Consider the following 23,446-nt stretch of genomic DNA (forward strand, 5'->3'; position numbering starts at 1 on the left):
ACAATGTAGGCTAAAATACAGAGTTTTCAACTAAGATGCAGGAGCTGGTATACTGATAAATACACTTTCATAAATCTGCCCTATTCTTCCCTTCCTCTTCCTCATAGGAAATGTGCAAACTGACCATAAATGCTAACGTGACTTTAGCGTGTTATGAACTTACTTAGCAGTCAGATGGGAGGACTAAAAGTCTTATGATGTAGTCACTGTAAAATGGGATAGGATGTAAAATGCTGTGGGATGATACCTATGTTTTTGCATGTGTGAACGTGACTCAGTGGTGCTCTCTTGTAGCTAGCCACATACCAGGCTGCGTTCCTGTGTAACCAGGATGTTGATGGAAGTGATCGTTTCCTCCTTTGGGGAATCACTTTTGGGGCTGCATCTAGAGCACTGTATCTCACAGTATGAGGGGTGAGATTAGGAGATGGTTAGGAGACTGGAGCACACAATGAAAGAGGAGGGTCTGCGAGATCTAGGGTGGTACAACCTGTAGAAGAGGAGGATAAGGAGGGGTCTAGTTTGTGGTTAGCAACTTTTTAGGGGGTTATGGAGAAGACAGAGACAGACATTTCTCAGAATTGCACAGTGAAAGGAGGAGCAGTGGTGGCAAATTACAGTAAGGGACATTGGTTTCCACAGTGCATACGGTAAAGCACTGGAGCAGGTTGCCTGGAGAGGTGGTGCAATCTCCATCCTCCAGGGTATTCAAAACTTGACTGGTTTCTTATTTCGTTTCCTAGTGTTCAACAGTAAAGCGTAGCCATTTCTGGCTCACGCTTGCAGTCTGTGGAACACAGCAGTGCAGAACGGCTCCACGCTCCTCTGTGCAGAGTGTGGTACGGTCAGTGTTTTTCTCCTCTTTGCAAGTAAGGTATTGGAGAGAGGGAAAAGGGTTTCAGAAACTGAAACAGCCTTCATCCCTGCTTAAAAGGGAGAAAAAGAGACTGCTGCATTTACTTCCCGCATAGAGGGAGTGATGTATGGGTGAGGGACTTCTGTACTGCCAGAGTGGAAGTTGAATGAACTGATAGCTGAGGGAATGGATTTACAGGAAGGGGATGAGTAACTAGGATAGATGACTGCAAAGCTAGGAGCTCAAAATCGGTTTCTTAATATAGCTAAGTTAGTGGACAACACTGTGGGCTTTTGGTCTGGTTCTTCAATTCTACCTCGTGCCACCAGGATGTGCAAAACTATTTTAAATAGCTCATGATTTTTGAGCCTAATCTCTATTTTTATCTTGGAGGGTAGGGGAAGGATGCTAGCAATAATTCACTTCGCTAGTGAATGATCACCTTTCTTCTCAGGCCATCTGTTTCTTTTTTTACATGAATATTTTCATAGTGATGGTATGACTCAGTAGAAAGAGGCGGTGTTGCTAGGCAGCAGTTTGAGCACTTTGCAGATGCCATGTGATGGCAGTAAGCTGCCTTGTAATAATCCATTGGTGGCAGTATTCCTGGCTGAGGTTCTGTATTGCACAAAGAAAGAAGCATCTCTGACAGGAGCAGATGCTGCCTAGCAACTGCCACTGCTCCCCGACCAGCCTGAAATACCTTCACTTAATTGTAGTGTAATTTTGGCAATATACAAAACCTTAAGTGTAACAGATTGCTTTCAGTTCTGAAGTATATTTTTCTTCCTCAAGGTTTTGCATAAAAGTTCATAAAGACCATTAATAAGGTCAAAAAATTCTTTAGCCTCCGTCTAAACCATGTCTTTTGTTTAATCCCTACTCTTCGATTGTAATGTTTGGATGGCTTTTAATCAGCTTTTGATAATCTTTTTTTGTGTGTGTGTGTGTATTACATTAGTGCCTGGCAATTCCAATCGGATTAGAGCCCTGTTCTGTGTCATGTGTACCAGTATACTCTGCAAGAAATGCCCCTTGCTGTGAAAACCTTGTGGTTTATTTGGGTAGTTGTGGGTTGGTTTTTGTTTTTTTTTTTTTTTTTTAGGGTGTAATTGGATATGTCCTCTCCTTCATACCTAAATTCTTCATATTGTCCATCTTGCTTAAACAGCAGAATGTTTTGGAAGTACTAGATTTGGGTTTTGTTCCCTGTTTTCTTTGTAAACATACTTGCTGAATAGGGCCTGAACTTGCAAATAAATTTGTATGTCTCAAATTCATTTCTGGCAAATAATTGAAACCCTCACCCACAATTAATCATTTAAATACTTGGAAGGTATACTGTGAAGGTGAAAGCATTCTTCTAGGTATTTGTATAATAAAATGAAAATGTTTTCGTTTTAATTTCCTTGTGGTTCTTCTCTCTTGTCAAATATCATCAGAGTCTAACTGTGCAATCTGTGAAGCTGCCAGTTTTAATCAAGCAGTTCCACAAAAATTTAATCATATTGGCCTCTTAATTTTGTCATAAAAATGTGAAGGTTTTTTTCCCTCATAAGCTATTTTTTTGGTGTTTTAAATTACTAAGTCCACAATTTTCTGTTTGCAAGAACTACTCCTTTTTGCTGGAAAAAGGTTTGTAGTTCTGAGAGAGGCTCAGACTGGAAGGTAAGTGGGAGCTTGGAAAGTATTAATTCTTTGCTGCCTGTAGGCGTGATTGTGCAACACAGTTGCCTCACAAAAAGGTAAAGTTAAATCTTGGCTCTTAGCTGTCTTTTCCTCTGTGTGGTAACTTGTATCAGTGTTGGGTTTTTTTTCTTCTGCAGTCATATTGCTGTGGCTTGGAGACTTTTCCCTGTCTGCCACGTGTAAATACAAAGAATTAACATCTATTGGCCTCCTTGGAAAATAAATTATTAAGAAAAGGTAGTTTGTGAGATTCTAAAACCATAAATACTGTGCAGTGGAAGAATAGAAATTGATTGTTCACTCTTCTTATTTTAATACCATTCCCAGAGGGCATTGGTGATGCGGGATCTGAACTACTGAAAAACACTTTCTATATGATGTGTAAGTGAAGCATGGAGTTCTGGGGTGATGTGGATGTTAAAAGCTGATGTGGTTCAAAAACATTTGGGTGGCTCTGTGGAAGAAAAAGTATAGAAAGTGCTATTAAATACATATATAAAGTTAATACTAATAAAAACTTCTACTTTAGGAAGTCCAAATCCACAGATGGCTCAAGTTGGGGAAAGCTACATCCTTGCCTTGTTCTAATACCGTTCCTTGACCTCCTTGTTTTAGCCCCTGTTAGGGAAAAGGTATTGGATTTGGAGCCATGTTTGGTCTCACCTACTACAGTGACTCTTAAGTTATGCCTTTGTTATCATCTGAGTATTACAGGGAAGAAAATAAAGTTCATCTTATTCAGCTGTTAAAACTAGCTTATGCTGTTTGATACTAGATGCTTTTAATAGATGGATTAATATGAAAAAGCATTTTAAGGAAAGATACATCCTCGTCATAACACTAATTTATCAGTCTGAAGTAATTACATTATTTTCTTAAAGATTAGTCCATATCAATCAATCTTAGGCTCAGGGATTGACTTATATTCCATGTTAACTAGTAATAGTGATAACTAGTATAGTTGAATACGAAATTCTTTATAAGGACTGTGAAATTTCAGAGTTCGTTATATGTGTTTACCCAAAGTAAGCATGAACACCAAATTCTTAGCAGGTGTGAGTTTAAAATATGGTTATGTGTTATAAAGCATAAATTACACCATCAGAAAACTTCGGAACTTTGACATTTGTAGCACAGAACACAATTCAGCATCTGCTCAGTGTGATTAAAAATTGGTAGGGTATGGAGCTAAGTAATTTGAGTATAGAGCGACACAACTGCAGCTATGCTTCTACTATGCATTATCCTTGCCATTCCTTCTGAAATTAGTTTGGTTGAAGACATACTTAGGGCATGATCAATGCTTAACCCGAATAACTGCAAGTTGGGTGTAGTACGAAGGATTTATAAGAATTAAATGGTGTACTTCAACCTGAAACACTTGTTCTGCTGGTGTCATCTAAAAATATTGCAAGTTACCAGAATTTTAGTAAGACAGATAATAACAATAATGAGTTGAGAACTGGAAAAAACTGTCATAAAGGCCGAGAAGATTTGTCTTTTGAAGCCATGAGTAAATGGAGATACGTTGAAAGTTCACAAAGCTATGATTGTTACAGTGGAAGGAGTTTAAGAACTTTTTGTTTCTTTTGTCATATTATGCAACTAAACAAGACCCGGTGAAACTAAAAAAAAAAAAGGCGGGGGGGGAAGCATGTTCACAGCTGATTATATGAAATGTGGGGTTTTTCCCCAAAGTTAACCCATAGAGTTTATTAAATCTTGGCCTCACAAACATCTTGGGATAAAGAAAAACAAATATGTGTTTTAGCATATTGGATCTGTTCTAGCAGCAGTGATTTCTATTGTGGAAGAGAAACCATGAGAAATAAATAGTAATTTTAAAAAGCCCAACTTTATAATTAGAGCAACATGATTTAGATTTGGAGAAGGAAAAGGGGACAATGTAAACATGGAAACCTCTTGAATTGATTTTGTTTCTCAGCCCTCATTTAAATAAATACTTCCAATTTTCATTGGTACATCTTGGAAGGTGGGGAGGGAAAGGGCAGGAAAAGGGCTCTATTCCTTTATGAAAATAAACAAATTACTTTTAAAATACCAGTTCAGCCCATCATATTGTAAATAGAACATTATGCAATGTCAAAATATTTTTGTAGGCTTTACTACAATATGTAGAAATAGGTTGAAAAAATTAGAAAGTATACAAGAAGGCATATACCTGTGCCACTTCGTTGTGCTGCAAAGTGTTTTTTTGTATGTGCTAAGAAAAAATGATGTTTCAGGGGAATTAGCAGCTAGATGCTGCATGATCTTTATGTGGATGTATTGTGCTGGACAGTACTCTGGCATCTTCCTGTTCTTGGTTTGGGTTTTTGCACTGTTCATGTAAAAAATGTGACACATTTCTATTACTATGTTTATCATGTAATTGACATAATCCATTTGAGAAGAAAAATGATCTGTCGAAGCATTGTGACCCAGGTGAGATGGGTGGGGAAGCTGGGACATAGGACATTGAATTAGAAGGAATTACAAAAGGAAGATATATTTTAAATTATACCACAGCAAAAATGAAAACAGCTCTGTTATTTAGGTGGGCAGCAGAAAGTAATAATGACGCACATGAAATCTAATTTAGCATTTCTCTAACTGTGAATTGTATTCTCTCTTTTTGCCATAATAGTGTTCAGATGAGGTCACAAATCAATAGATAGCAAGGGACAACAGAAGCTCAGGCTGTGGTTCCATAACAACAGTGTGAGAGAGATCATAACAGTCCAGCCCAGCCACTTATGCATCTCATTCAGTGTCCTGCCCTCGACAGTGACCAATAGCGGGTTTTACAGTGTAGTAGCACAGCAAGATAAGCATATGTGATGCTTTCCCAAGACTTAAGTGCTTTCTGGGTCAGGGACTTGCTGAGCCAGAGGTGGTATCCGTTAATTTGCCCTATTTGCTTTTGAGCTTGAGTGATTTATTTATTTATTTAATCACCCACAGCATCTCGTGAGGAGTTTCACAGTTTTCTCTGTGTGGAAAAGTACTTTATTAATAAAGTACTGAACTCTTCTCTGCTCTTTCATTTGACACTGCTCAGCTTTTTGAACTGGAAGGGATGATTAGCAATTGTTCCCTGTTCACCTTCTCCATGCAACTTAGCAATTATACTCTCTCCATCCCTTTCAGCTGTCAGTCTTACTGGTAGAAGAGTCCTATCTTGCTTCATAATTAATCATATAAAAGCCCTTATGCAGTCCTTGGTGTGTCTTGTCTCACTTCTTTCTACCTTTCCTTATGCTGTTCTGTCCTTTTTGACAAAGGATACATTTTTGACAAAGGGGAAAACTGGCACATGGGGGTTCGTTGTGAATTTTAGACAGTGCTGCAGGTAATGGTGTCTTCCCTTTTTTCCCAAAGACAATATTCTGCTGTGATGTGGTGGTGGTGAGGGGGGAGTGGTGCTTGACAGTGGCTGAGCATTGAGCTTATGACAAAAACTCTGAATAACATTCCAGGGTTTCACTCAGTGTGGTAATAGAAAGGGAAGAGATGATCGTTTTGTATGTGAGATAAGGGTTGTTCATCCCTCATGAAACACCATGTAGATGAACTAAATGGTGTACATCTGCCAGTTCTGCTTGTGGTACTTAGGTCCATCTGCAACTGTTTATTACGCTGAATAGCTTGAGTGGCTTCACAAACTTTGTCACTTTCTAAATGATCAGCTTTTCTGGATCATTTAGAAATACTTTAAACAGAAAAGGCTCCAACAGAGATCCCTTTAGAGCTTGCTGGTCAATCTGTCTTCACTAAGAAAACTGACTACTACTTCTATTTCATATCTCTTTGCTAGTTATTTGTCTGTGCAAATGCCTTCCCACTTTCACAGCCAAGCTCAGTTTCTGCAAGAGCTTTTGACAGGGGCTGTTTCAGAATAGATTTTGTAAAACCTACTGGATTGGATCAACTGGATCTTCGTTGTCCATATAGCAAGCAGCTCCTTTAGATGTCTAACACACGAGGAATCAGTAAGCTATGCAAACATGCATTGACCCTGTCTTAAGATGTCATGTTTACCTGTGTACCCTTATTCTTTTGAAGCTGTTTCTCTTACTGCTGGTGACTTACAATGCAGCTGCCTATACTGTGTCAGGGCATGTCCATAGGCAAGGAGAACACTTCTGAATCTGTCCTCTCCTGGATCTTTGGCTTTCCAAACTGCTGTTCCAATGCCATCTGTTCTTATATGTTATACCCCCCAATTCCTTCATACTGTTTGCTACAGCTTGAGAGTAACTGCCTATGTGAACTAATTTGTGCCTTTCTCATTAAGAAATTACAGAGGTGCAGAGGGAAGGGTTTCTTTTGCTGTGGCCCACTTTGATACAGTTCAAGTACCACAGTTAAGGAACCTCTGACTTGGAGATAATTCCTGAAAGTGCCGCATGGTGCTTTTTCAAAGCATTCCTCTTTGGCAGAATGTTGGATTTAACTGCTGGCTGAAATTATGTTTTGTGAGGGGGAACTATGACCTCCTTATAAACCTGAATGATGGCAAGGGGGTTTAATATTTGAAAAAAGATGTTAAATATTTCAGCAGTCTGTCCTGGAATCCAAGAGGGATCGTTCAGATCTGTTAACTGGTGGGTAAAAGACTTGCTGTACGCCTATTTCGATGATGCGTTACTTCTGTATTCTGGTGACCGAGGGGATGACTCTTGTAAGAAATGATGGAGAGTTGTTGATTGACAGACAGTTTGTAGTTGATCATATGCTATACAGAATTTGTCTGTGGGAAGGTCAGAAGTCAGTTACTGGAGTCCTCTATGTAAATTATTTTCTCCAGAATGGTTAAATTATTCCATACTTCCCATATACATTTGTGTTCGTATTTTTCAAATAATACTGTTAAGAAGAATTGTGTACCTAAAAGTGACTTCATAGATAAAATTGTGTTGCATAATGCATTTTTAGCTTAGCAAATGAGTAACATCCATAACTTTGGAAGTAACGTTTGGAATCATACATCAGATTATAAAACAGCCTCAAATTTCTGGGATTCTGTCATAATCAGTAGCTATTTTTACCATTATTTTTTATTTCAGAGATGTTAAATTGTGTTCTTGTTAAACAGTTTTAACAAGATATGGTTTGGTGTATTGGGTTCTTTAATTTTTCCTGACGTTCATTTAGTGCGGTTGGAAAGTCAACTACTCTTCAGATTTGGCTTCTGTTATTTTTAAAATATCCATATTGCTGTTCACATACCCTATTGATTATTAAAATTGTCAAACAGAAGAGACATAACTTATAACTAGAAATTTATCGATGAAGGAATTAGATTTCATACTGCTGTATTAAGAATGAGGAACATGAGGTGGATGTTATTTTTGTATGAGAACTTACTTTCTAATTGAGAATGATCATCCAGATTGTATCTACAGCTGATGGGATCAGTTCATTTCTGTTCTGTGATTTTTGTTTATTCTTTTTTGACTGAAGTAGACCTAAGAAAAGAGCTTTGGCTATCTTATTAATAGAGTACTCTGAATTCTAAAGATCTGATTACATATTGATGCAGTAGAGTCCTTGTATCAGATTTTCTTTGTGTGACCAGTAGAATCCTTTTATAAACGGACAGTTTGCATCTATAAACTAACAGATCTATTAGAATTACTTCTTATAAGCCTAAATATATTGAAGTCATTATTCTTGGCCATATTTTTAAAATTTTTTATATCAGCAGTTGAAAAAGCAGTACTCTCTTTTCCTGGTACCTTTCCTTTAGCTTTCATTCCAAGCTCACTTTTTATTGTTACATAATAGGCAAGTATCTGATGACCAAATAACTAGTAGTTGCATCAAATCCAGTTTCTTTCCTGGTTGCATCCTTTATTCAGTAGTTTTCATGTAGTAAATAATTGTCATAGGAAGCCAGCTGTTGTTTGCTGATTCAAAACTTCTAACGCAGTGTTAACATGCAGTAATGTTTTTCAGACTAACTATTACTTGTTGGACTCAGCTGAGTAAGACCAGTCGGTCGTTAATCTCTCAACAATTCAAACTACTCTTTTGTCTACAACCACTAATACTCATGTGTCCCATGACTGGTGTCTCTGTGTCATGATAATCTTGGCACATTCAGAGAAGTTGAAAATGGCCTGGAAATTGCATTTAATATTATCATGTATATATTAAATTTTTTTAATAATCGTGTATCTAGAATTACTCTGATAAATGAATATATCTTGTCACTGTATTAACATTTCTCCATTTTTCTGGTGTTTTCAGTAGTATCTTTTCACCCAGGATTTTTAAAATCCTGTGGTTTTGAGACATACTTGAATTTTTTAGTATTTTTGTTGATCTGAATGGAAAAGTCATGTTATTTTAATATAGGACTGTATTTTGCAGAACAACTTAGAAATAAAATATGTTTGTACCTTCTTGTTCTGGTAAAATTGCCTATTAGAAAAAAAACCAAAACATTTTCTCTATTTAAAGGCTACTGCTATCTAAAATACTGGAGGAGCAAGGAGAAGCCACTAGAGGTTTTATTGTGGCCTGCCAGTTAAGCGTTTGGCAATTGCCGGTGTTCCTGCACTTTGGGAGAAGCATTAAGTAGTTTTTCTTTGGTTGAAATCCATATTTATGATTTCTTCATGGGTGAAGAATGAATCCAGAATGCTGACAAGCTTAGTGTTTTTCTTGGATTATATTGTATGTGCTACTCCAGTCTGGAGCCAATTGTTATGTTTCTCCTGTCTCTGATGTAAACAAGAATTTAAAACCTCATTTAACCAGCAGTGACTTCTGCTGGGCCGTACGAGCTGAGAGAAGAGTTTAGGTTTGTTGATGGAATCCCTAGTTTTTTCCTCTTTAACTAAACACTGCATTGAATCTCACTGTGGAAGAGCAAACATTTGATGCTGTTTGGTTCTCTTCAGATTTTGATTCAAATTCTTTCTCATATTGGTCTCATCTGTGTGTGTGTTTGCCTGGTGTATGGAGTTTGTTCTTTCTTGCCCTTTCCCTTTATGAAATCTGTACGGTTGAAACCGTGTTTTATTTTGGTGGAAGTTTTTCCTATGCTTTCTCATTAGTTCTTGGAAATTCAAGGTTCAGGAGGATGGTGCAGATGATAGTCTTAGTCTCCATGGTGTTCTTCCCCTGGACTTCAGACTTTCTGGTTAACTGCTTTAAGTTCTGCAGAGAGAGTCTTTAGTCATAAGGGATTTGGTGGCTTTGACATAAAAAAGATATTCAGGGAGGAGACGAAATGCAGCTCCATCACATGGGAACATCTCAACCATAGCATGAGTGCTTGCATTTAAAGAGGAGTGTTCTCTTAAATTGGAAAAAAGGACGATGCCCACTGGAGGTCACTATTTCAACTCATGGAATTCCACTGGTAGTGCTCCAGTGTGTGTGTAGGTGACATACAGGGCGTACTCTGTGGCTGAGCCTGTATTTACTTAGAACAAGGTACTTGAATGATTAAATTAAATCTGTGCCTGAGTGAGTTTTTAAATGCAGATGAACAGGCATTACGGGACTGGGGGGGAGGCGGACCTTATTTGCAATTCATCCTTTGTTTTGACAAGTCATGTTTCAGGTAACTACTCATGTCCATGTCCCTATTGTATTTTGATAAGTATGGTTAAAGAATATATCATTATACACTATGATAATTTTTAAAAATTTATTTTTAAAATTGATGTTTATTTAGTAGTTTTTTGATTGTATTCATACTTTCTGAAACATTAAGATGGGTTCTTATTTTCCCTGGTTAATGAAAACTAAAGATACCTAGAAAAATATTTAAGATATATGTCATGTTAGTGCTTATGAAAAGTACAGATTCTTATATATTCTTTTATATGTCTACTTAAATATAATAACGTATGGAAATATAGGATTTTTGCAGTGTATTAGTTGCACAGTTGGTACTTGAAATAGTTTCAACTTGGAGGAAAGTAATTCTTGTAGTTGACTTCCTATTATAATCTTTGCAGTTAGGACTGCCAGTTCCATTGATGAATTGTGTAGTAGAGTAAGAATTGTGAGACAAGGAAATCTTCATATGCAATATGAATCAGGGGTTGGTGATTAAAGTGATTACAAGCCTTGCTTAATTTAAAAATCTCTTAAAAAGCACAGCTTTTATGTTACTGCTGAGCTAAATTTCTGATAAGGGCCGAAATAAAGATATCTGATGAGGAAAAGTTGGCTGACAGGTTTTCTGGGCAGCTATGTAATAGCTATTTTTATGTAAGGAGTGAGCTAAAGTGCTATGCTTAGAAGAAAAATTCACACAAAGATTCAACCCTCATATGTCTCTCTCTCTCTCTCTCTCTGTTTTTCCCCACCCTCTAGTGATATGCAGCTTCCGAGGAGCTGTACCACAAGGCTTGGTCCTGGAACTAGGTGAAACTGTCCAGATCCTAGAGAAATGTGAAGGTAAGTGTCATGTCCAAGAAGGAATTCCATTTTCTATATAAGAATATACAAATATCTTAATCTAGCAGATTGTAATAAGTTGTTTGGAAATCATGATGCATCAAATCAAAGCACTTAAATAAAACCTAATCTGACCCACTTTCCGTAGGAAAGGCTGAGTGCTGTTGGCACTAATCCAGTCTGATAGGGGGTCAGTGTGTTTTAAGTTAACCATCTGTCCAGAAAATCTTGAACCCTGACCTGATTGTTGTATTGTATTTGGGTCTTACAGTGAATTTTCATCATGTAAAGTATATAATCAGTATCTTTTTTTAACTGTATTTTCTCAGTGTTACTGTTATGCATGTCAATTAAGTGTATCAGTGTTTATTATTTAGCAACATCTGAACACATGAAAAATATTAGTTATGAAATAGATTAGCAAATCATTTGGGAGCAATACTGGAAAAAATGTAAAGAATTTGGGTTTAGGGGGGATTGCTTTGCATTTATCTTCATGTGGTTTTTTTGTACCTAAAGGAAAATGCCATTGTAAATGTTATAACTATAGTTTTTTCTTATGTGGCTGGAGATGTCTGTGTGTGAATAAATTGAATGTCCTAATCCTCTGCTTTATTCACATGGATAGTGTGATTGAAGTTGTTGTATTTAAAAGGGGAATGATTTTTATCCTAATGTTCGGAGTAAGCAAGTGGTGTAAAACATGTCTATTGAGAAGCAGGTTGACAAGATACAGTATGAGAACATGTTTCCCTGTAGTCTGAGGTGGAATAATGTAACCTTAATCCTGAAGTGTTAAAACGAATTCAAAACCAGATCCACAAATTTGAATTCCAAATTAACATTCCACAAAGTTGTAGGTTTGTTCTTGTGTTTGTTCAGTTTACAGTCATTTTTCATCTCCAATGTTAACGTTGCTACACAAATCTTCCACCTGCTTGTCAGAAGACTGCTTTTCTTCTCTCGTGCCTAGAACTATCTTTTGCTCTTGATGCTTTTTCTTGTACTCAGGTGTTTTGTTTGTTCACCTACTGACTTAACTCTTCATGAAAAAGTGACCTCTTACATGCTAATGTTTCTAGGAAAGTGTTAGCTTCTTCACCTACACTTGTAAAAATCTTCTGCTGAATGAGAGTTTTGCAGTGCAATAGTGACGTTTAATCCATGAAGACGCACGCTGTAAACAATACTTGTAGTATTATACTTGCAAATGATAACGTTTTTTAAAAAAAACACATGCAGTGTAATGGGCTAAGCTTTACTTGAGCACTGAGTGTTGACTGTAGTCATTCTACCAGGTCTTGTGAATTAGTATATGGTGCAAGCTCAGGAAAAATTTGTTACTTTGCATAGGATAGTATAACTCTAAGGTAAAACAATGTATATTGCTGAAAGCAGTCATCGTATTTTCAAACCATTTCTGGTAATCAAGGAAGCTTTCAAAACTCTGGGAAATAAAAGCACAATCTCAAAGGAGCAGGTTGCTTACAGAAAAGCAAAAGGATAATCCAGTGTCTCTTTACAGTGTTATAATAATTAGGCTCTGTATATTTCCTTTGCCAGTAGTTTTGAGGATGATTCCTCAAAGGCAATTCATGCCAGTCTTCAAATTGCTGAGAAAGGAGGCCCTCAGACAAAGTGTTTTCCTGGGTGGAAGGAAGTGTTTGTACAGAGTTTTTTCAGTTTTGTTTTTTAAGCCCTCTATCCTGTCATTTTGGTTGAGGTGCCTTTACCATGGACTTTACATATATAAAAAGATATATTAATTTTGATAATAACATCTGGAACTCCACAATATGAAACTTATCTGAATATTCAAATGGTCTGTGCTGCAGCTTTTGCATGTGTGAATGATGCAAAAAAGCACACTAAATGTGCAAAGTAGGTTCTTAAAGAAAAAAAGTAGTCCTTGTTTAAGCATTCTTGTCTAAGTGGTTGTTTAACATGGTCCTTGGTTTGCCTTGCAAATTTAGAATGAAACATACCTCATCTTCTACTTCTGCATTATTTGCTGGGGATTCTTTTGTCCAGACAAACTGGATAAATTAGTGTTAATCCATGCAAATAAGGGTCACTACTGTGGGAGTAGACAGAAGATCCATTGCTGCTTCAGCTTCACTACTTAGAATAGTTCGTGCATAATTCTCTACAGCAGGGACTTTGCTGTCTGGGTTAAAAGGATTCACATATGTGCAAACCTTCTAGTGACATGAAGAATGATTTCGGAGACTCGCTGAAGAATTCAAGGCTGACAAAGATTCAAATACTAGCTATACTTCTGAATGTGCTTATTTTTAATCATAATGACTTATTGAATAACTGTATTATTACTGCAAAAGAGCAAGTGCTCTTTTGTAGTGACTAGTGTAAAAAGCAGTCACTGCATTTGGAGCAACTGAATGGAAGAGTAGGGAATTTCCTATACCAAGTTCTCAGGTACCTCTGCAGCTAAGTTTTATATGTTTTTGCAGAGTAAAGAAACATATGCGTGTACACACACACACACACGTACATGTATTTGTCTCTTTAAGGCTAATAAATATGAATACCAATTGATAACACATTAAAAAAAAATCTTTTTTTTGTGATTGTCTATGCATATTTTAAATAATGCAATGAAATACAGTTGTCTTTGTTACTATGGATCTTGTTCATGTGCTTGAAATTGGAACTTCTGAATTTCCATCAATTTGTGTGCCTGCCACTCTGTGTGCTTTCATACCAGACCACAAATGTGTAAATTGCTGTTTTCTAACCCTAAATCTGACAAACGCCTCCCACTGCTTCCTCCCCAGTAATTCAATATAACAGGGTTCAAACCCATGGACTTAATGTCTGCCTTTCCTCTGAAGCTACAAGAAGCTCCATCCATGTTTCATCAAATGTTATGCTATCGCTAAAGCATGTGACATTACTAGGGTGGTTTTATGGTTACTGTTTGCACAAAGGACTCTGAGGTCCTCCAGTGGTCTCACTCAAAGGTAACAAATATTCTTCAAGATATCAGTTGTACATACGATCTTGCCACTGAGAGAGAATTGAAACAGTAAATGTTGTTCTCTGCTTTACATGCCATGCATTGAGGAGGTGAAAGGGTCTGGCAATAGTATGCCACCTATAAATGCTGAAAGACAGAGTTTTCTTTTGTCAAGTGACAAAGCATGAGCAATACTTATTGTTTGAAATACACGTGGACAGCACGTTCTAAAGAACACCCTATTTTTCAAGTCATACAACTATTGCCCTGCCACTGGCATTCAGAGTAAATTTAAAATGTCTGTTTTATCCATTTATTTTTATTGCTAGGGAGCAGTTTTCTTTAGATTAAAAATGCTACAACTTCAGTGACTTTAATTATTACCTTGAGACTCTTATATATTCACTGAAGAAAAGAAACACTAGCTGATGCCTGAAGCGCCAGTTAAAAGAATATTGTCTTACCCATGCAAATTCTGGTATCCACACAGTATTTACATGGTTTTAATTTGTGTGTATGTTAATAATAGTTTTCTTAAGCCATGGATGTAATATATTTAAACTTTCCCTCTGTTATTCCAGCAGTGACAGTATGGTTGCATGAAGGCTTTCCAGTATTTGGGACACTTAAGCAGCAGATATAGCTTGCAATTAGCGTTTTTTCTTAAATTCTTGAAGAATTCAATGTGCTTGAGAAGTGATATCTTTGCCATGCTTCCAAGTTGTACCATACGGATGAGTGAGGAATCACGCTTCAGACTGTCATTGCTGTGGGAGCAATGCAGGTTTCCTTCCACCTGGAGTTGGGAGCTGTCCTGTGGCTGGCTGGGCCAAATTGACTCACTCCCAGTAATTTGGGTTTACCCTGAGAAAGATGTCTCCAGTGAGATATCCCTTTTCCTCTTTGCCTTTTTCCCCTTTTCATCCCTTTTCCTCTTTGCCTTTTGTGGAGTGTGCCAGTGGAACTGAAGTCTCTTGGACCCACACAGCTGCTGCGGAAGATCTTGCCTGGCTATTCAAACTAGTCTTTTGGAGCACAGGAATGGCTTCTTCATGGCCCTCTGTTTGGCTAACACCAAGATAAAACACATTCTATCTCTTCTGCTTTTGTTGTAGCATCTCTGACTGCATTATTAGCATATTCCTGTGGTTCTGCTGGCATGAGGCTGCTCCCTGACATGGTGTTGGCAGGCTCGGTTGGGTATTCATCTGCTGCTCGTCCTGTCCTGGCACTGCTCAGAGCATCAAGCTCAGGACAGAGTGGTCTTGGCATTGAGTGGTTTCGGCATCAAGAAGCTTTTGCTAAGCACTGTTACCATCCGTCTTCTGGGTCACTTTGAGTACCTTTAGCTCTGCACAGCAGCTTATATGCAGATTAAAAGGTAAAAGCAATTGTTTGTTGGCTAGTATATGCAAAAGATAGCTTTCCTCCAGATTTGAGGGTTACTCGCATTACTGCAAAGTATACTTATTTTTGTAGGACAAAGAAGGTTTGAGTTCTTGTAGCAGATTCTACTAGTAGTGCTTTCTTTAAGAACCAAGTTTAGCTTTAGGACTTACCATAAATACTTATGTAATTTATTTTCAGAATTCTGTTTGTCAAGAAATTATATGTGGAATTTGTGTTTTTTCCTACAGTCTGCAGCTGATGCTACTTTATTTAACCCAGATATTTGAGCTTTATTTTTCTGAAAAATAGATCAATGCCTTTCAATTAGGACCCTTTTGTTTTTCTGCTAATGAGTGCTCAAAAAGGACGAGCTTTTTCCATGTGACAGACCTCTTGTTGATGAAGTGGAAATCTGAAAAGGGTTATGAGGTGGCTTTTAGAAAGAATATCCTGTTTTGTTCAAGGCACTTTCAAGTAAAGATCAAAAAACATTGGTAGCTCTTCTAATCACTCAGATTAAGAGGTTGAGATGTGCAGGCCTGCCCCAGAGCTCCTTTTGCAGTTTAACTAGGATTGCACTATTGCTGAGACTTCTGACTGTGATACATCTTTGGAAAGACTGTTTTTCAGTCTTTATCTTAGAGTATGCAGGTTTCTGTAATATGGCTTCAAGTTTCCCACGCTGTGAATTTCCATATGTACAGGTAGTTGTAGGTGAATTTACCTAAGCATTTTTTTTATATGTGATGTTGGTATATACATTCACACTCCACTCTTCTGTCCTGCCTCTTCAGAGGCCTTGTTGAATTCTAGGGTTCAGAGGAGCTAAGCAGGAAGCCTAGTACTACTTCTTATAGCTGAAAAAGCTCTAGAAACAAAGGGAAGGACAGGGACGCATTCTTGCATATACTGCTAAGTAATTTAGCTTTTATTACTGGCCTGCAAGTAACCTGCAGTATGAATATATGTATAGACAATGCATTTTGAAGAAGTAGTTATGAGCAGGTGCTGGTCTTAATGTGCAGGGGGAACAGGCGTAATGGAGTACTTTTCCTTTTGTTTTTCTCAAGTTTTATTACCATGGAAGTAATTCTTCTTGCAGCCCTTTGAGGGATTATTTGCTGTGTAGGGTATGTAGAGGGCAGAGCTGTCAAATCAGCCTACTCTTCGCTTTTCTTAGCTTGTATCAAATATCATTAGATGGTATTGAAAAAAATTGCAGCTGTGAAGGATTGTGTTTTTTCCTGGGTTCTATGTTTCACCTTAGAAACGCAATGTTTAGGCTTTATGGTAGGTTTAGCTGGAATGGATCACTGTGCAGCGTGGCTGTATTGCTTCAGGTAGTCTGCTTGGTTTATCTACTGCCCCGTGCAGTAGAGTCCATGTAAAAGCAAGGTTGGAATAGGGCTTTAAGATACAGTGACTTGTCCAGAACGCAGTGGAATGGATATGATTCATTCAATTTTCTTCTACAGTATTTGGATTAAACCTTTGTCTTGAGCATACTGAGAATATAAAGCATGAGATGTTTGAAATCAGTTAGATTAGGAAAGTGTATGTAATTCCTGCACTGACAGTTTCTGTTTTACTGAGGCATTAAGTCTATTATACTATCAGTTTCTTTAAAAAAAATAAAAAGCTTTGCACCTCCATTCATCAAAATTTATCAAGTACGTGGCTTTGTCATGACACTTACCCAGAAATACACATCAACACAACATCAAGATGCAGTCCAAATGGCTGCATTCATCCCCAGCTTCTCACAAATGTTCAGACATAGCAGTGCTTTCTTCAGTTGTTATTGTACTATGGTGTAAGCAGTAGGCTCATCCTATGCCTACCTTCCTGTGTGATCAAAGAAAAGGAAAAAAAAAAAGTTTGCTTGCAGTGTCATCTGTATCATTGAAGGTATTTTTGCCCATTCTAGGATGTCTTTGTCATTTTATCTACTTTATTTTGACTATGATATAATACTTGAAATTCATCAGACTTGTTTGGGATATATTTAGTGTTCTCCTTCTTATCCTGAATAGGACATTGCTTAGAATGATGCTTCTAATAGACTAATTTTTGGTGTTCTTATAGTAAATGATGTTATATGGTATGGAATATTCGTTTGGCTGATTCAGGTCAGCTGTCGCAGCTATGGCCCCTCCCAACTTCTTGTCTACCCCTACCATGGGGCTGGCACATTGGGAAAAAGAAAAAGCCTTGATGTTGTGCAAGCACTGTTCAGCAATAGCCAAAATGTTGGTCTTTTATCAGCAGTGTTTTAGCCACAAATCCAAAACACAGCACCAGACAGGCTGCTGTGGAGAAAGTTGACTCCATCCCAGCCAGACCCAGTATGGTGATTCATTTTTTGAAAAACAGTTGAATTATCTGTCTTCCTTTCCCTCGGTCATCCACTAGGTCAAGCAGTTTGAGAATATTCTTAGCTGTCAGAAAAGGAAATGGGGGGAGGCATTGTGTGCATGAAGCACAGTCTTTCTCTGTAGAGATTTGTAGGTGTTCCAGCTCTGGTCTTATGCCTTAACTTCATCTGTCCTCAAATTCTTATTAGTTACTGATAATTACCAGACAGTTAATCTGTTCAAATTATGGATATTTAGGATTGTTGTTTCACATTAACTTATTCACAAAATTCTTGTCACTTCGTAGCCATGTTTTTCTGCTTAGTTTTAAATCCCATCTTTTTCACCGTTTCCTTGAAGTCAGTACCCTTTAAAGGCCATGTATCACTAGAAAATGAATGCCATAATTCTAAAGTATTAACAATTAATTATTTGTAGTACAGTAACATCTAAAAATGTCAGTCAATATTGAAGTCAAACCATGTAGCGCACGTTGTGATCACAATTAGCTGAAGCACCTGCCTGGATTTGATGACTATCGTGATTAAATCCTCCAAAATAAATGTTCTTTGAAATATATGATTAGATCAATATTAATCTGTTTAAGACTAATTCCAGAATGAAGGTTTAATTCATTTTAGTGAATAATGTAATGCAGATTCAATTTTCTAAGTGTGTTTTTAAAAAAAGCATTGTACCTTTTCTCATAGCTTTTACTTTGAGATACAGAATGAGTTTTTGGTGGTGTTCATTGTAAGCAAATAAGGAATTACATTTTACAATTTAGTGCTTTCAGGTTCTGGTGAGCTCTTCTTTCTGCTGTATCTTGCTTGCATGCAGTTGGAGGAAACTTAAAACAGAGAAGGGTGATTCTAAAAATATTATACCACACTGAAAAAGAAAAAAGAAAGGAAAACTAAGATCTAGAGAGCACAATCTACAAGATTAAAGGCACTTTAATCTTTTCTAATTTATAAAAGTACCTACAAAAGGGAAGTCAACAAAATGTTTTCCATATTCTCCAAAAGAAACGATCCTGAATTCAAATAGCAGCAAAGTAAGTTCAGGTTATAAAGTGCATGTATGTTGTCTGAGCCACTGAAATATGTTGTCCAGAGAGGATTTGCCATCTCCACTTGACATAAATATTCTAGATTTTCAAGTACTATACCAAAATGTTACTGTTACATGCAGTTTTCTTGGCTGATGTTGATCTGTGGAAGAAATTTCTAAAAAGATGCCTGTGCAACACCACCACTTTCAAGCTGGTCTATGTGGAGTAGCAGAAATATACTCTGTTTCCTTGGAATACTGTGCAGAAATACCTTGGAGTTTAGGTTTTGCGGAAGTTGTATGGATCATTTGCCACAGGCAAGGAGGGCTGTGTTATTCAGTCCTGATAATAAATTATTGGACACTGTTAAAAACAGGCTAAACATCTGCAAGGAGAGGTTTAGAGACATCGCTTGGATGAGCTAGGTGATTTCTCAGGGGTCCTTCCATTCCTGTTGTTTACAACTCTGTAAACACATACCTTTTAAGCTTTGAAGATTTGTTTTGGGATTAAGAACAGGAAACTCAGAAATAAGGTAGTTTTTTTTGAAATCTGTTTCATCCCCTACCCTGCACATCTAAATCATTAATAGACACCTACTTTATCGGGTTTTATTCTAACTTTTACAGTTCTGTTCACAAACTTAGATAAAACCACTTTTTTCCATATTTACTGAGAGTTTTGCCATTCTGTTTGTCTTAAAGCTTAAAATGTATGTTTATTTCTAAGGTACAGAGTCTATGAATATAACAGTTAGCAGCATGCTCTATTTAATATTGGTAACAATGAATCACAGGATAAATGCATTTTTTTTTTTCTGTGACCTTAAAAATATGTAGCATCTGCTACTCAAAAGCAGGTGTTGCAGGCACAGTTGTGTGGAGTTTTAGAAATTACTCATTTTAAGGATCTGTATGTGTTGTTTGTGCATATGTTTATATTGATATGATTGCCATGAAGTTTGAGCAACTAAGAAATAAATTGAAAACAAATTTTTATTTTTTTAATATAAGCAATAATTTCATGGGAAAATAAATCTTTGTGTTATGTCCTATCTTCATGAGAAATTTGTGTAATAAAGAAGATGGATTTTAATTTTTTCCATACTAAGATTTGCAAATGTCTTGAAGTCATCAATTATTTTCTTTTATATTGACCCAAATTTCCTTAAAAAAAAAAAAATAAAATCAAGACTAGCAGGCTGTCTTTAAAACAAAATCAAGGCCCTCTTCCCCACTTCTGAGCCTCTAAATGAGACTTATGTCATAATTCAGCCAAATATGAAGTCCTTTTTCTGAGAGAAAATACACAGTTACTTTGTTCTGTTCTTCTCTATTCTCCATAGCAAATTACTGACAAGTTTTCCTAGTGCTCTTTTAAATGCTTCAGATACTAAATTATATATGTCCTCTGTAGGAAAAAAAAAATATTAAAAGTAGGAAGTTGCTGGAAAAATTAGAGGAATTTTTATGGAAAGTGGATTTAGATTATGTGAAATTGTTGGGTTTTGGCAAGTTTGGGTTGTTGCCTGTCTGAATAGTGGGCTGCAGTAGATAGTGACATGCAGGCAGTTGAACTTGCTGCTTGTGTAGTAGCTGGGCCTGGCTGACTTTGCCCACAAATTTCTGATGGCCAGGCCTCCTCCACAGAACTCGCACCCTGGCACTCTGCATTGCCCGTGCTCCTATGGCGTGTTCCAGGCTCAGGTCTTAATGGTTAGCTTTATGTTCTGGGGCTGAAGCATTACACCCAGATACGAAGAGAGCAGCATATTTTTAACAAGAGTTCAAGGTAGTTTTGTGTGTCTCATGGAGTGGAAGAGCAGCTCATCTACCATGATGACTGAACTGTGCTCCTTTTCCATTGTTAAACTGGATGGTGTCTTCAGCACTTTTTTCCTGATGGATCTTGTATGGTGTGACATTACTCTCACATGTGTAAAACAGGAGTAATTGGGTTCTTCTGTTTAACTTGTAGCTTTTGCAGCTTTGCCTTCTACTCGTGATTTATTGTCCTGTCTGGGGCTGTTAACTTATGGGGGATACAAGAATAATAATTGGGTTTGTGAAATTAGATCCTAAAGTCTGTTCTCTAGTCTCACAGACATACATAAGACCAGACACGTGCAAAGGATTTATATTTGTTTAAACAATATTAGATATGTATGATAATGGCTTTTCCTGTCTTTAAAAGGACAGGTTTTTGAAGTCTGGAGATTTTGTTAAGATAAACACTACGAAGAGACTCATGTACCAGCATGTAAGAAAAGTGTTCTGTACAGAGTCTTGCATGAGCGCTGAATGCATCTTTGCCACAGTGGCTAATGATTGTGAGTACAGTGACTAAGTACACTAAGCTGCTTTTATTCCTGGTGGGAATAAACAGGAGGATTCCAGGTTCTTAATTGCTTGTCGTCACTGCAGAGCAAAAGAATAATAATAAAAAAAACCCACATTAAAAAATTTGACCTATGTGAGGCACAGCTGGCTTTTGAGATGATCTCAGTAACTGCATAGCTTTCAGTCAGTTTGCTTCTGTGTAAAGTAAGCAATGCCACAAATTAATATAGTGTGTTTTATCTGGTTTTAGGCTGGTACAGAGGTGTTTCCATTAAGAAGCCCAATGTAAAGGTAAGAGCGAATACATTTTTTAATCTAGTGGGAGATTATATCTATTTTGCTGTTGCAACCCAGTAAACTTCTCATTTTCCTTACCCTTAGGATTTTACTTCTCTAACTTTTTTCCTGTGGGAGGATTGGATTTATTTTCTAAATTGAGAGAACAATACTGATTAGTCACCCAAAGGATCAGAAACCTTCCTGATATGTAACGTGTAATCTTTCCAACATTTATAACTCTCATCCAGTTTGATCCTCTCTACCCTGCTCCCCTAAGAAAAATACAGATGGGTGATCTTGCACTGCTTAATTCAGGATTTTTAAAGAACACATTTAATAATTTGCATTATTAATCTAAGACAACTTTGAAAAAAAAAAAGTTTGATGAAAAAAGATATTCTAAGTTTGTTCTTTTTTCAGACTTTTTTCAGTTTAACCACTGCATTTGGTTATTTTCCAGTCATACCCCTGTTTTGCTCTTGGAGAACTTTTTTAACTGTTCTGATATGAATTTTTTGCGAGTGCATGTATATTTTTGTAAATGTAGGTATCCAAACATGTAAATAGTTGCTTCTGTGTAAGCATCACTTCATTGTCTTTTGGTTTAAATATAGCTTGTATTTAAAAAGACTACCAGATTCCTCATGTTTACCTGTATTATGGAATATAATATTACCTGTATTATGTTTTCATGACTATAATACTCTTTTAATGGAAAAGCCTACATTCAGTGTGTGTGTGTGTGTGTTGGTACATCTTCTGCTTGCGTGTATGTTCAGTTTTGATAGGAGAGCCCTTCAAACCTTCCTTGGTTTCTTAGGTAACCAGCACAGGATCACAGAAATAAACAGCATTAACTGGAAGTGAACCAAACAAGAAACTGAAGTAGCATTTCTTCCTTTTCCAGATTTTCGTGTGGCTGAAAGAATGCACATTTACTTTTTTTTCCTGATGAAGCCGTTCCTGTTAGATTCATCTTTTTTCCTTCTGCAATTTCGGTCTTGCCTATGAAAAAGGAATTTTTCTTAGCATTTTGAATCATCTTTACTTAGTATTCCTTTCAACCTCCCCATGAAAATTTTTCTTCCTAAATTGTACTGTTTTAAAGCTCTAGAAATTTAAAGGCCACACTTGATTACTGACATTTTTGTCAGAGGCTGTCAGCTGGTTTTTAACCTGAAGATTACCAATGCCGATGCTGTATTCCTCACTGAAGTGCAAGCTTACCGTTCTTACATACTGAGTTTGCCCTGAGTATTCAGGGCCGTGTGTTTTACAGAGATAAAGGAACACTATGAAAAGTTTGGTTTAAATTACCTCTTTTCCCCATGTCTCATCACACAAGAACACAATGGCACAGGCAAGGTTAGAATCCAACCGTCATGGGAACAGCAAAAGGCAAATAACCGAAGCTGTCCCAAGTGAGTTTCAACAGCTTTTTGTTGGAAAGAGGGAGGAAAAAGGATAGCTCCAGGGTATGCAAGTAATACAATACTTCTTTCCTTAATGAAAGGCTGGTATGAGGGCTAGACACAAATTTGATGGTGGGCTTTTTGGTTTGGTTTTTTTAAACCTATGTCCTTGTCATGTAATGTAATGTAGCATACTGACACAGAGGCCTGGTCTGGAAGCATACTGATGCTATGCTGCAAACAGCACGATAGCCACTTTTCTGGCTGTCCCGGCTAGCTTACATCTCTCCAATAAATGTTCCTGGTAGTTACATCTGTTACTCATTCCTTTCTGCTAACTGCAAGCTGTTCTCTGAACTCTTACTACTTGTCACACCTTTTTCCAGCTTGCTTATCACCTGTTAGTGGATTATTGGGCTCACACAGTCTTTGCAGTAGGAAGACAATTGGCTAAACTTAAATGTTTTCTTTTTAAATCAATCTTGTCCCTTCCAAGGCAGCTCTGTAGGATTAGAGTGACACCTTTTCATTTGGTCCTAGTTGACTTACCCATGATTTTTATACCAGAGCATATTTCCCATACAACAGCGTTTCTGAACACTTCAGGAGCTTTTGGGAATGAAAAGTACTTGGCTTGAATCTTTGTATGATATTTTTATTGAACAGACTTGCA

General features: G+C 37.1%; 1 protein-coding gene across 1 annotated transcript in view; it reads left to right on the plus strand.

The window, feature by feature from the left end:
* Positions 1-549: 549 nt before the first annotated feature.
* DOCK3 (dedicator of cytokinesis 3) overlaps positions 550-23,446 on the plus strand; it is a 206,776-nt gene continuing 183,879 nt past the window's right edge. The window contains 4 exon segments of the mRNA XM_050904891.1: positions 550-619; positions 7,069-7,152; positions 10,886-10,969; positions 21,333-21,373. Of these exon segments, the coding sequence (XP_050760848.1) occupies positions 550-619; positions 7,069-7,152; positions 10,886-10,969; positions 21,333-21,373 (279 nt within the window).

The sequence above is a fragment of the Gymnogyps californianus genome, chromosome 13 (genome assembly GCF_018139145.2).
Source record: "Gymnogyps californianus isolate 813 chromosome 13, ASM1813914v2, whole genome shotgun sequence".
Taxonomy (NCBI): domain Eukaryota; kingdom Metazoa; phylum Chordata; class Aves; order Accipitriformes; family Cathartidae; genus Gymnogyps; species Gymnogyps californianus.